Here is a 12,741-nt window from a genome sequence, read left to right as displayed (position 1 = left end):
TTTTTTTTTTTTTTTTTTTTTTTTTTTTTTTTTCTTTTACAATTTTGGAATAATTGCTCCTCAAGGGTTGGTTGATCTGTCTCCTGAAGGCATATTTTACCATCTTTAAACTCCAGTTAATTGCTTAATTGATTACTAAATTAGTTGACGATTATAATCGATCAATGCCGATTAATTGTTTCAGCCCTATGGCTAACAATAGGCTTATATTATTAGAGTTTGTCAAAAAAACTCCTGCACAAAATGCATAACCAAAAAATGAATGCTTAGATAACATCTTGTTGATTTTATTGGGCATCTATCACAAACTCCCATGTTTCAGTCTGACGCTTTCTCACTTTGTGCTGTCAGTTTGGTTTGGAAAGCCAGGCAGTTGTCAAAGCAAGAGCTCTGCTAATAACATTTACAGTAAAACATTTTGTCACATTTCATCCAAAAATTGTCAATGTTTTGATGAAGATTAAATATCTGACAGTAACATAATTTATTTAATTGTAAAGTGCAAAAATACAATACAAGGTTCACCTTTTATTCAGAAATCATCCAGGCTTGGAAGGGGCTTGAGTGTCTTGAGTTATTGCAAGAGTAAATTATTATCTCCTTTTCTAAAAGATTGACTTCTTTCTGAACAACTTTTTGACTTGATCTGATGATTGGGATTAAAAGTAAACACTGACAAGAACAAGGCGTCATAACACCTCTACCTATAAAATAAATGCAGGCGTGTAGCCTACCAGATAAAGGACTCTGGAAGATGCGTCAGTGAGTGCACTGGAATGATTCCTTCAGATGCATGAAAGATTAGTGTTGCAGGAAGTTCCTTGAATGAAAAAATGACCCTTTCTGCTATAATTACTGCAGACTTTTTTGGTTCTCACTTGGCACCTGACTTTTAAACAGAATAAAGAGAGCAGAACACCTACAATGCCTCAGTTTTTATATCTTCCTTCCAGTATTTTGCAAGTTGTGATGATCAGCATCTTGAAGGCAAACATGTCGAATCTTTGCCCCCACTGTTCTGCTCATTCAAGAGATGTTGAGCCCGTGTGCACCTTGTTACAACAGTAACATGTTTTTAACATGCAAAATTAAAGTAGATGTAAAAGAGCATATTATCTTTTACCACAAGAAAAGGAACAATACTGCTGACCTCTCGAGCGTCTACCCATCATCTTACACCATCACGGCTAGAGATAATCACCATATAGGCATTGAATAGATGGAATATTAGTTTTCCCCCCAAAACATTATAATTGAGATTTCAGACAACCTTAAATTTTATTCCTTCTTTAATGAGATTTGATGCATTATAACATTGAAAAAGATAATTATTGATATGAACCAAAAATAAATCTCACTTAAAAACATCTTAAATCTTTGGCCTATAAGAAGTATAAGCAATTTATCAATTTACAATCAATAATTTCTTTCTGGTATTTGCAACTAAATTAAACAAACCCAGGCTGATTAAAAAAATTAGAACCCCCCCAAAAAATCTTTATGACACTTTATGTTTTGATACTAATGTATTATGCATAGTCTTATGTTACGTGTTAAACTGTGTATATCTTTCCTGGCACAAATGAGTGTCCATAGTTTATAAATGTAACGTGATGGAAAATTAGATTATCTAGGGTATACAGAGCTTCCTCTGTGTCAGTGTGAGTGAATGAAACTTAACACATCACAGATGTTTAGATATTGTCCACCCCCACGCAGTTCAAAGGTTTAAGAGTGAGAGGAAGCGCTTCCATCTATAGTCTGAACATAAGAAGTCATACTCAGAAACCATCTGTTTTATTCTAATATCCTTTAGAAACTAACTTAGTCTGACTTTTTTCCTTTAAAGTACTGAAGATTGCAGTATTCTATTTGGTATTAGGGAACCAACATATAAGCTTTTCTTTCCCTCTTGAATCATCTGATGCTTAAAGGCTGCTCTGGGTGACATTAGCCTTTGAAGTTGGTCTAAAACTTTAACTTCCATTCCTTCCAGATGACTCATTTTGGAAAACAGCTCACCTTCATCTATAAATGAAGATGGACCAAGTAAAAAAATAAACATTCTTATCTGCTGAAGTGACATACACAGTGCTACAGATTTTGAGATATATTATTATTACTATTATTTTAGAATAATTAGTCCTGCTGGCGCTGGTAGAGAAAAGAAAATGCTGTTATGCTTTTGGATAAGTATAACTCTCTCTTACTGCTTCATTAACTCAGATACATTTTCATGATGAAATGTTTCATGTTTATGGTTCCCTGTTACAAGTGGAGGAATTTTTTTTGGGTTAAATTATGCCTTTTTGGGAAGAGACATTCAGTTGAGGTCAGTAAATAGTTGACTGTAGCATTAATCAGCATTACATGGGTCAAATCAGCAAGGTTTACTTTTGGTGGAAGTTAACAAGTTGAAGATTTCTCTGCAGGTGCTTTTAAGTTGCCCTGTTTTTAACAGATAAGGTACATATCTGCAGAAGCATTATGATGAGTGATGGTGGGTTTAGCTAAAACTCAGCTAAAACTTACTGTACCTCATCCAGATTGTGTATTTAAACAAAGGTTTTACCCTCATATGAAGAGTAACATTTACATAGAAACAGTAGCATACAGGGATTCTCAATTTGAGATCAAAAGAGCTGACTTTACTTAATGTCAATTAGAGACAATTACTTCTGACAGTTCCATTTTTCATTTTATTTTTTGTCCAAAGATATTTTATTTTTCAATGTTCTTACAACATAATGTATAATACTTGCCATTACTGCCCCCATGTGGTATTATCAATACTTGTATTCATTCTAAAATTAATCAAAAAGTAGAAAAATTATTAGAGCAGTGGTTTGGCATCAAACAAAAAAATTAAGTTTAATTAAAGAAACGATAATGATAAAGTATATTTATGCTCTGCTTTTTTGATAAGACGAAAAAACTGGAATATTTTTTCTTAATTTATTTTTGTTGCATATCTATATTTCTTGATCTTGTTACTGTATTCTCAAAATGTAAATGAATGATCAAGTGTCATATTAAACTGAAACATAATTCATTGTTTGATGCAGGCGGCTTTATGCATTTTGATGTGGTGTTCACAAGTAATAGATGTAAAGCTGGTACTTCTTCAATTGCAACTATAGCTAAACTAATTTGAATCACCAGCCTCCAGTAGGACTTATGTATTGGTGTAGAAGTAGCTCTTAGTAAATAGTATGCATGATAAGGGGTGGTAAAGCCTTTGCACCTGCATCGGGTTTAATAGGAGGAGGAGGATGTGTCTGAATACAGAGTGCAAAAAAATCCAATATCAAACCGAAAACAAACTTCACTTCAAAGTGGTTAGAACAGTGCATTGTAAGCTTGAATATTAAGTGTTATATTATATGTAATGTTATGGTAAAAGCGAAACAGCCTGTAATTATATCACATTTTCAACATTCAGTTAGTCACCCAGTCACTCATATTCACACATACATGGTTGCAAGTTAGATTGTAGGCACAGCTGCATTAGGGCACACTGACAGAATCGTCACTGCCATAGACAGACAGGACTGGGCCCCCCCATTAGTAAGCAATGCAGGTAGTGTTTTGCCCAGAGACACAATGGCTGAGACACCTGATAGAATGTAGTTTAAACATTTGACCTGCTGTTTTTATGCTGCTTAAATGTGGTTATATTCTCCTTTTAAAACGCTTGCCATGCTTCTGCAGGCTAATATGGGAGACCTGGCTTTCAGCATGCTGTTTATGTATTATATATAAGAATTGTAGGCTCAGAGTGATGTATGTCACCAAACTGTAGTGCATTTAACTTAAGCAAAACAAAAGCAACAGTATGGGTGATATTTGTGTTTTGTCACTGACTATTACTTCTGCCAAGGAGGTAATAAATAGTCGGGTTTGTCTGTGTGTTTGTCTGTTTGTGGGTCTGCGTACAGGATAACTTTAAAAGTTATGAACGGATTGTAATGAACTTTTTATCAAAGGTGCACCTCAGTCCAAGGAACAATCCATTAAATTATGGTGATGATCCACATTATAATTCTAAATGCAGGCTTTTTCTAAACAGATTATTTTACATTAATTGGAATAACTTGCAGTACCCCCCGAACAGAGTGGCAGCAGTGACCATTGACAGCCTACTTAAAACTTACTTAAAAGACTTTAAGGAAATTGTTACCAAAGTGCACCTCATTCAATTTGATAATGATCCAGATCATGTGAGAGTTTTAGCTTTAAGTGTAGGTCAGAATAACAGGCAAAATTTGCTGCCAGGCGGAGGTCTGCGCTCTCAAGTGCTTTTCTAGTTTTTGATTTGTTTTTTGTTATTCTCACATAAACAAGATGTAACGTTTTCTGCCAAAGATACAATATTGAAAGCCAGTATGATCCATACCAAAATCATGGAAATAACTTATTGATAATTAATAAGTAATTTAATGTATTCCAATATTTCTCATAATATTTTCTATTTCTATAATTTAATCATCATATTTCTCCTGACAAAGCACAAAGCTTTGTAAGAACATTTTGACTTGACCAAAAAACAGCTTTAAGATATTTAACCTTTATTTTATATCTCTTAATTATAAGGTGAAAGGTTGTGCAAAAATTGTGTACCAATGGGATTTCTGTATTTACACAACACTAATGCATACTGGCTGTAAAATCTGCTGACAGACTCCTGTTCTGTTACCTGCAGGGACTCCAGTCGAAGAGGTGAGTCATTCTAAAAAGGGATAGGTTATTCATTTTTAAATAGTTCTTTATTGTATCAGGAGTTGTGAATGATTCCTTCAGGAAGATTCTTCTAATGCTTGTTCTCTGTATTGATTTCAACACTGGATGCTCCTTGACAGGAGGGGGAAGCATGCTGAGGTTGCTCCTGCTGCTGAAGAGCGTGGATTTCAGCGTGACTTTGATCAGCGGATGGAGAGCAAGACTTTGAAGCTGCAAGGGAGAATATTATTTAGCATAAAATTACTTTTTAGATATAAAATCCAGAAAATAAAATGGATCAAAACTGGTATTTTCAAACATACTAATACCTAATTCCTTTGCTTTTTGTGAAGGCATTGCAAAACTCTTCCACCTGGAATATCTACCAGTAAGAATGTTTGGAGCTGTGGTAGAGACAAAAGATGATTAAAATGTGTAAAAAAAAATGAATAAAATGTTGTAAATACTGTAGAAAAATGTGACCAAAAATTAGATGATTTTTTAACTCCATATAAACCACTGGTGATCACTGTTAAAAATAAAATGAATAACACGTACACTTTGAGTGATTGGAAGTGGCTGCTGAGGCTGACTCGTTTCGCTGCCTACATTCCTCTGTGGATCCTTCCTCTTGTGGCCCCATTTCCACTTGAAAAACGAATCTGTCCATGAGGTGATCGATGAGCTCTTTTGCCTCTTCTGGTTTAGTTCTGATGACCATATGCAGTGGAGGTTGTCCTGCAGAGATCTTAAGCTCGGTAAGGTTTCTGTAGAACCAGAACCCCGCAGAAATATTTTGAAACTCCACCAAAAGATACTTGAATGATTTATAACCTTTCACATATTGCACTCAGTTTTTTTTTTTTTTTAGAAGTTTGAACTTTAGAAATGAATGCTTTAAAGAGTTAAACATTGCTTCAATGAAACATCTCTCCAAATAACTTAAATAAATGCAATCAAAAATATTATTAAAGCAAGGTTAAGATGTTTACCTGTATTTGTGATGCTTCAGAACCCAACAGAACAAAATCAGAACCACCAAAATCAGAAATAAAATCAGGAGAGAAATGAAGAGGAGGTCTATTGACTCCAGATTGGCCATTGCAGTGCTCAGTCCTGAAATGTAGAGGGTAGTGAAGGACTTTTGGCCAATTAACAGCGTTTTGAACTAAAGGAGAAATTAACAGTTAATTTTTTATAGCAAACTGTGGAGACAGGAATCATGCCAAATGAAAAAGAAATCTTGAAATGCTTCCAATGTATTACACCCTGCACAAATCAAAATGTCTTTATCTGAGGAGTAAGAGAATTAGAATAAAATTAGAGCTGCTAGCAGAGTTTCTAATTGATAGGCCTAAATGAGTGAAACTTCTATAGTGGAAATAAGAAGCATTATGGCATTATGCATCACAGATAAAACAGAAACATACCTGCTTTTTCTGCTATTGTCCCAAGATTGTTTTGTCTGTTTTGTCGGAAAAACTAACAGTTTTTTTTTCTGAATTTAAAAGAAAGCATTGTGTTGGAATTTGTCATTTTTTTAAAAACATTCTGTAGTTAACGTACTAAAAAAAGAAAAAGAAAACTTTATAAAACAAACAGACTTTCAGTTTTTTTTAACAGTATTATCAGTTATATTCATTGTGCTGGTACATCTCTTTCTACATTTCCTGCTATAAAAGCCAAATGTTACTGTTTATATAAGCTATCTCAGATGCTATTAAAAAAATATATTTGGCAAGTATTTTATATTTTTCTTCTTTCATCTCTTTGTTATAATTACTGAGATTATTTTTCTTCTGATTAGCTGGCAGTTCCTTGGAATAACTTCTTTTTCAGAAATTTGGCTACCAATAAACTTCACTTTGTTTGAAGAGACTCTTAGAAGCTTAAATTATCAAAGAAGCCAAACCAAGTCCTTTCAAGCAGCATCATCAATCTTTGCAAGCAAGGAAAGTCTATTTATATAGCACATTTCAGCAACAGGACAGTTCCCAGTCTGCAAGATGTTAAGATGAGATAAGATCAAGTCATCAACAGTTTAAAATGCTGAACTAAGGTCCAACATCACAAGTACTGTGGTTCTTCCACAGTCTGCATTTATATGGATGTCATTGAACAGCTTGACAAGGATAGTCTCTATACTGTTGTGAGGATGGAAATCTGACTAGAAGACATGAAAGTGACTTGTCATCATTAGGAAGTGTTTTTGATTACTGATGAAAGGAAGGTTTGAGATGGGCCTGTTCAGTGGTTCTGCAGAAGCAGCTTGTCCAAATTTTTCTTTTTATTTTATTGAACAGTGGTTAAATAATTTGTGTTTTTAGGGCCTTGGTGTGTTAATTATATGAATGAAATCAGATGTTATAATGGCAAATCTGTCTTAATATAAAATGTGGGTAAAACATCAAGACAGCAGGGGAAAGAGCTCAATAGGTGTACGTTAACCACTTCATCTCAAGGCACTTTACAGAGACACTTCAACCAGATCATACAATCAGATTGATTCAAAGTTTTCTATCTAAGGAAAACCAGCTGATTGCATGACTCATTGAAAACAATCCCTCACACCAAGCATTCTTGTAGCGACACTGCAAAGAGAAAAACTCTTATAACAGGAAGAAACCTCCAACAGAACCAGGCACAGTGTGAGCGGCCATCTGCCGAGGCCGAATGGGGTCCAAGGAGACAGAAGCAGACATAAAAAAAAAGAAGCAGAGACACATAAGGTAACTGTCAACCAGCTCCACAGGCGGCCCGGCCCAGGAAAGACACAGCCAGGCAGATCAGCTCCCATGTCAGAGGATGAAAGGGAGCACATACAGTTAGTCACAGTCAGAGAAACAGGACTACACTGTTAAACAAGCCAAAACTGCTTGATGTGTCTGCTTGATGTTGGCTTGTTCTGCTAAGGTTCTCCTGAGAGGCTCCTGTGGGTCTATTGGCCTGAGGTTCTGTCCTGGTGTTTTCTAGCTTTCTGAGCTTTAAGTAAAAGAGTTTGAACAAAAAAAAAAAAAAAAAAAAAAAACAATGGTCCCGCAAGGAACGACCAGCAGAGGTCTCAAAATTAATCACCATCATTACTCAAGTAGAAGTAAAGATACCCGGATTTTTTTTATTTTTTTTTTATTTTATATTTGAATAAACTTTTAACTTTTAAACTTTTTTTAGTGTTAAACTTTTAAATTTTTAACTTTTAAAGATACCCTGATAAAAAAAAAAAAAACATTTGAAGAAATTCAAGTATTAGATCAAGCTTTTTACTCATGTACAAGTACCGGTATGTACAAATATTCTTTTTTGTTTCTGCATTTTTTATTTTATTTATTTATTTTTTTTTCCTACTTGCTTTGATTCTGTTTATCTTCCTGTATTTTAATCATGTAAAGCACTTTGCATTGTACTGAATTGTACTATACAAATAAATTGCCTTGCCTAGCCTACAATTATAACATTTTAAGTTTCCATACTACTTAAAGTATTGAAGAAAAAGTAATGAGAAGGACCAAAAAAAAATGCCACATAGTATAAAAGTGTGTGTTTATATAAAAATGTTAACGTTGAATAATTTGGAATATATTAGGCTGCCAATTTCAACTGGATATATGTCCACAGAAAAGTATTGAATTTTTGTACAATAGTAATGTATAAAGAACCCATATGTGCACTAGTGAGCAGTAGTGTGTTTCATTTCAAGATATGAAGACTAATTGCTATTGTGCAAAAATTCAGATTTCAGAGGCCTTTTGAGTAGCCTTTATTGACGAGTAAAAGTATATTCAAGCTTAGCTGCACTGACGTTAAACGAAAGGTTACAAAACAGGACAGGAACCAGTAAATATATGACAGACTTTGTAACAATCATTTGTGTATGGCTGGTCAGGTAAACTACACAATACTTTACCTGACCAAACTGATAAAAAACTAGAAATTTTTTTGGTAATTTACAATACTACATTTAGACACAGGTTTAAAAAAGTTGGACATCTTCTCATCCAATCACAATATTAAAAACTTTTCGGATAGCCCAGTTTATCTGCGTTTTCTTTAGTAATGAGGTCAAAATGTAAGGAGTAGAAAGTACTGAGAATTGCATGAAATTTAAGGAACAAAAGTAAAAGGTCAACTCAAAAATAATTAGTCCAGTAAAGTATAGATAAGCAAAACTTCCATTTAATTAAAATAACTAAGAATTTATACTTCCTTACTTGACACCGTTGACGACCAGGGAATCTGCTATCATCAGAGGGGGAATATAGAGATGTTCCCAGTCGTGGAGGAGGAGACAAATCTGTTAACAGAAAATTTGAATGGTTGCAGAGAAGAATCCTGATGACAGAGGGCAATGGAGAGAGACCAGGAAGTAACAATTCTAACTTGTGACTTGGAGGCTAAATTCAACATGTAGTTGTCTGATTCCCTCAAGTACATTGGGAGGGCATACATATATACAAGCACAGAAACAGTGAGGATAAGAAAAGACAGGAACAAATGGCTCAGAGCTGAGCTTGATGTTAACATATCTGGATAAAACTCAGACATTAAATGGCTGGAGTACCACCCCTCCTATATGCAGAGGATGATCGGTTGCACATGTGTGCAGTCACACAGGTGTGAAGAATCAGTAAGCCCAGGAGTGGTCTCAGGACGCCCTCTGGCAAATATCTAAGAGAACCAGAACAACCAGCACAGCCACAATTCCCAGATCCTGACTGACTATTCATTTAATAGATTTTCTATTTGCTATACAAAGTCTGCTCAGTTGTTTTCGTTTGATTTATCCATCATAGATTATCAACAGACAGGATCTTCACATCCATCAGATGTCTTTTGTGTAGTGTATTCTTCCATGTTGAAGTTGATAGATGTTAAATGGGTAATCAAACTTTAGATTTGAATGTTTTTGTCTCCAAAACGTTTATCAAATAAGATTTTTCTTTAACTGATCATTTCAAAATTCAAACTCATGTTTCTTACAATTGAACAAGTATAGATGTGTTTATTAAAGTTCTGCCTATGGTCTTGCAGGTATATATTTAACTAACTCTTTTTGGGGGAAAATTTATAATGTTAAGATTTTATGCATATCTGAAATTAAATATTGTGTAAAAGTCTGCAATAAGGGAAAGGTGCATTTGAGGTGATCAAGATGTAAAAAGGATGTAAATATTACACCAAAGGTGAGTAAACAAAAGATAAAAATTGTTAGGATTTATAGAACATTCCACTCAGATTAAGATGTAAATACTTTACAAATGAATTTAATCATTCAAGACCAATATACATACATTCAACAGCATTTTTCCAATAAAGCACCATAAAACAAGGTTGTTATTGTTGTACAAGTTTTGTTGTTTTTATCAAATAATCGGAGATGATTACTTATTTTCTATTTTACAATAATAAACATCAGGTAGACACCATAATGATATAAATAATATTTCCAGTTCAGCAAAAATAGAAAATTAAAAACAGACTTAATGGTAAGTAATAACAAGGAGTGACAAGAAAAGTATTCCCTGTTATAAAAGTATTAAAGGCACCAATCAGATTCTTCTGTGTTAGTTCAGGACACATTATTTGTGTTTTCATTGTTATTGATCTCCATCCTGCTGATAAGTTCAGTGACCAGCTGCAGCACGGTCTGAGAGCGCAACCGGCCAACTTCCAGGACTCCCTCATGGTTTACACTTTCAGAGTCCTCGTAGCTCTTTACCACCTGCAGCGGAGACAAAGGAATCAATTAGGCAGTGATACAACAAAAGAAACAGCCTAGCAACCAATTTCTAAGTGACTATATTCCTCAATACCTGCAAATGTTTAAAAAAAAACATACAGTCTAACAATATGCAGAGTTATAATTGCATGATGTCAGTGTGACGGATTAATACCTTATTTGTGATCAGAGAGAGGCCAAAGACTCTGAGACCACAGTGAGTTGCCACAACGACCTCAGGTGCTGTGCTCATCCCTGAAAACAGCAGAGCAACATGAGGTTAGGTCAAAATTATTCATCTGTAAAGCTACACAGCTAATCAAATCAAGAGTTAACAAAATGCAGCTGAGTTGAATCACAACTGTCTTGATGTCTTAATAATAATATTGCTTCAATGACTGAATCGCCTCTACAGTGCACAGCTCATAGTCACTCTGTGACAAACCTGCAGGTTTTTTTTCCGCTATGGTAAATCTGTTGTAATAACTTTAGGACAGATTTTAATGCAATTGTTTTTAAGATTGTCTATTACCATCTAAATCAGTCAGAACACATTGCAACACAAGAAGATCAAAGTAAACGGCAAAGCGTTTTGCAGAGGTATTTTAAGGCCAAGCTTTAACAGAAAGTTACATTTATAAGCAGTACTTGTAGAAACACTAAGAAATATCATGTTTTACTTTGTTTTGACTTTTTAAATATTGCAGTTTGTATGTTTATATGGTTTGTAATATAAATTGCTTGCAAACATGTTTGTGCTAGCAGTTGATGAATTTGCTTGCAAAGTGGGTAGATTTTACACAATCTTGTTAGAATTACAGTAAGTTCTGTTGGTTAAACCTAATAAAACAAACATTTAAATGTGAAAACTAATGGGCACCCTAGTCCTCTTGAGCATTTACACACAAAGCTGTAAAAAAGAACAACTACAGTGAGCACTATGGAGATAAATGTTTACATTTGTGAGTAAATGTTCATTATTAAATGAACCTGTTATCCCTTATTCTCCATGCATGCAACTGAAAAATCTGTTCAGAAAAGCAACCACATGCTGCCCTCTCCCTACACAACAGAAATGAATGCAATGTGAATGCGAATAAAAAAAAAAATATCTAGGGTTAGAGCTACAGTATGAAAAAGAGAGAAAGGCCAAGATACAGTTCATCACATCTTGCGTCTTAGAGCGTCATACCAACTGCGTCCACGCCCAGTCGATGCAACAGTTTGGCCTCTGCGATGGTTTCAAAGTTGGGCCCACCAACCATGGCATACACGCCTTCCTGCACAAGGCCAGCAACGTCCATCTGTTTGGCGATTTCCATCACAAGGCTACGCAGCCCTTTGTCATAGCAACCTGACATAGCTGGGAAACGTGGCCCAAACCTGTAAACAACAATTTATTGGCATCAGGAAAAACATTTCAAGGACTTTAAAATATCATCAAAACAACCATGCATGTGAAGGTAAAAATAATAACTATGGCAATTTGATTACTTGTCATCGTTGGGCCCACACAGTGGGTTTAGACCAATAAGCCCAGGAAAGTTGATGTGGTCTTTGATGATCATGATGTCACCAGGCTGCAGGCCATCAGCCAATGAGCCTGCAGCATTTGTTACTATCAGAGTCTCCACCCCCATCAGCTTGAAGACCCGAATGGGAAAGGTTGTCTGTAGGAGAGAGAGTTCAGTATCTAGCTTACTAAGATCTTAGTTGGATTTGAATCTAGAGAAGGATGTTGCTGCCACATGCTGCATCTCATAACTATTGGAACTTGGTTTTCATGCTGTGAATATGAGATAAGTTAGGGGATAAAACAGACAGTACATGATGAGCTTAATGCAACATATCAACATGGAAGGTGACCTGCCCTAACAAGCAGCTCAACCTTAATGTTGACCTTTAAATCTCTTCTTAATGCTTGGCTTTTGAGACAATCTGGATGTTGAATTTGTCTTACTGTTTTTTTGTTTTTGTTTTTTTTCATTCTTTATATCTGCTACTTTTATGTACTACTTTGATCATTTGTATCTTATGATTGTTTAAAGCACTTTGGTCTTGTTGGATGTTTAAAGTGTTATATAAAAAATTACATATAATATAATAAAAACATTTTGCATTCACAATATAAAGTTTGTCAAGTAAGTTTGAGGACGACCTTACTTTACATGTTTGTTTTATGAGTTTTATTCAGTAGTTGTTACAGTAAATGTTACTTAATATAAAAGCATTTGGCCACTTTTTCACTTTTAATTTTAAAAGAACATGTCATTTTTCTCTTTCTAGAATTTTGGAAAAGTTCTAGG

At 34.8% G+C, this 12,741-nt stretch overlaps 1 protein-coding gene across 1 annotated transcript in view; it reads right to left on the bottom strand.

The window, feature by feature from the left end:
• Nucleotides 1-9,977: 9,977 nt before the first annotated feature.
• The window catches only part of LOC107093170 (purine nucleoside phosphorylase-like), a 6,219-nt gene continuing 3,455 nt past the window's right edge, over nt 9,978-12,741 (bottom strand). The window contains exons 4-7 of the mRNA XM_015388031.1: nt 11,930-12,105; nt 11,628-11,818; nt 10,611-10,690; nt 9,978-10,438 (exon numbers count right to left, since the gene is read on the bottom strand). Of these exons, the coding sequence (XP_015243517.1) occupies nt 10,286-10,438; nt 10,611-10,690; nt 11,628-11,818; nt 11,930-12,105 (600 nt within the window). The 3' untranslated portion in view covers nt 9,978-10,285. The remainder of the gene's footprint in view (nt 10,439-10,610; nt 10,691-11,627; nt 11,819-11,929; nt 12,106-12,741) is intronic.

This window comes from Cyprinodon variegatus, unplaced genomic scaffold (assembly GCF_000732505.1).
Source record: "Cyprinodon variegatus isolate N-32 unplaced genomic scaffold, C_variegatus-1.0 Scaffold411, whole genome shotgun sequence".
Classification (NCBI taxonomy): domain Eukaryota; kingdom Metazoa; phylum Chordata; class Actinopteri; order Cyprinodontiformes; family Cyprinodontidae; genus Cyprinodon; species Cyprinodon variegatus.
Note: the sequence above shows the minus strand (reverse complement) of the source record. Positions and strands in the feature narration are given on the sequence as shown.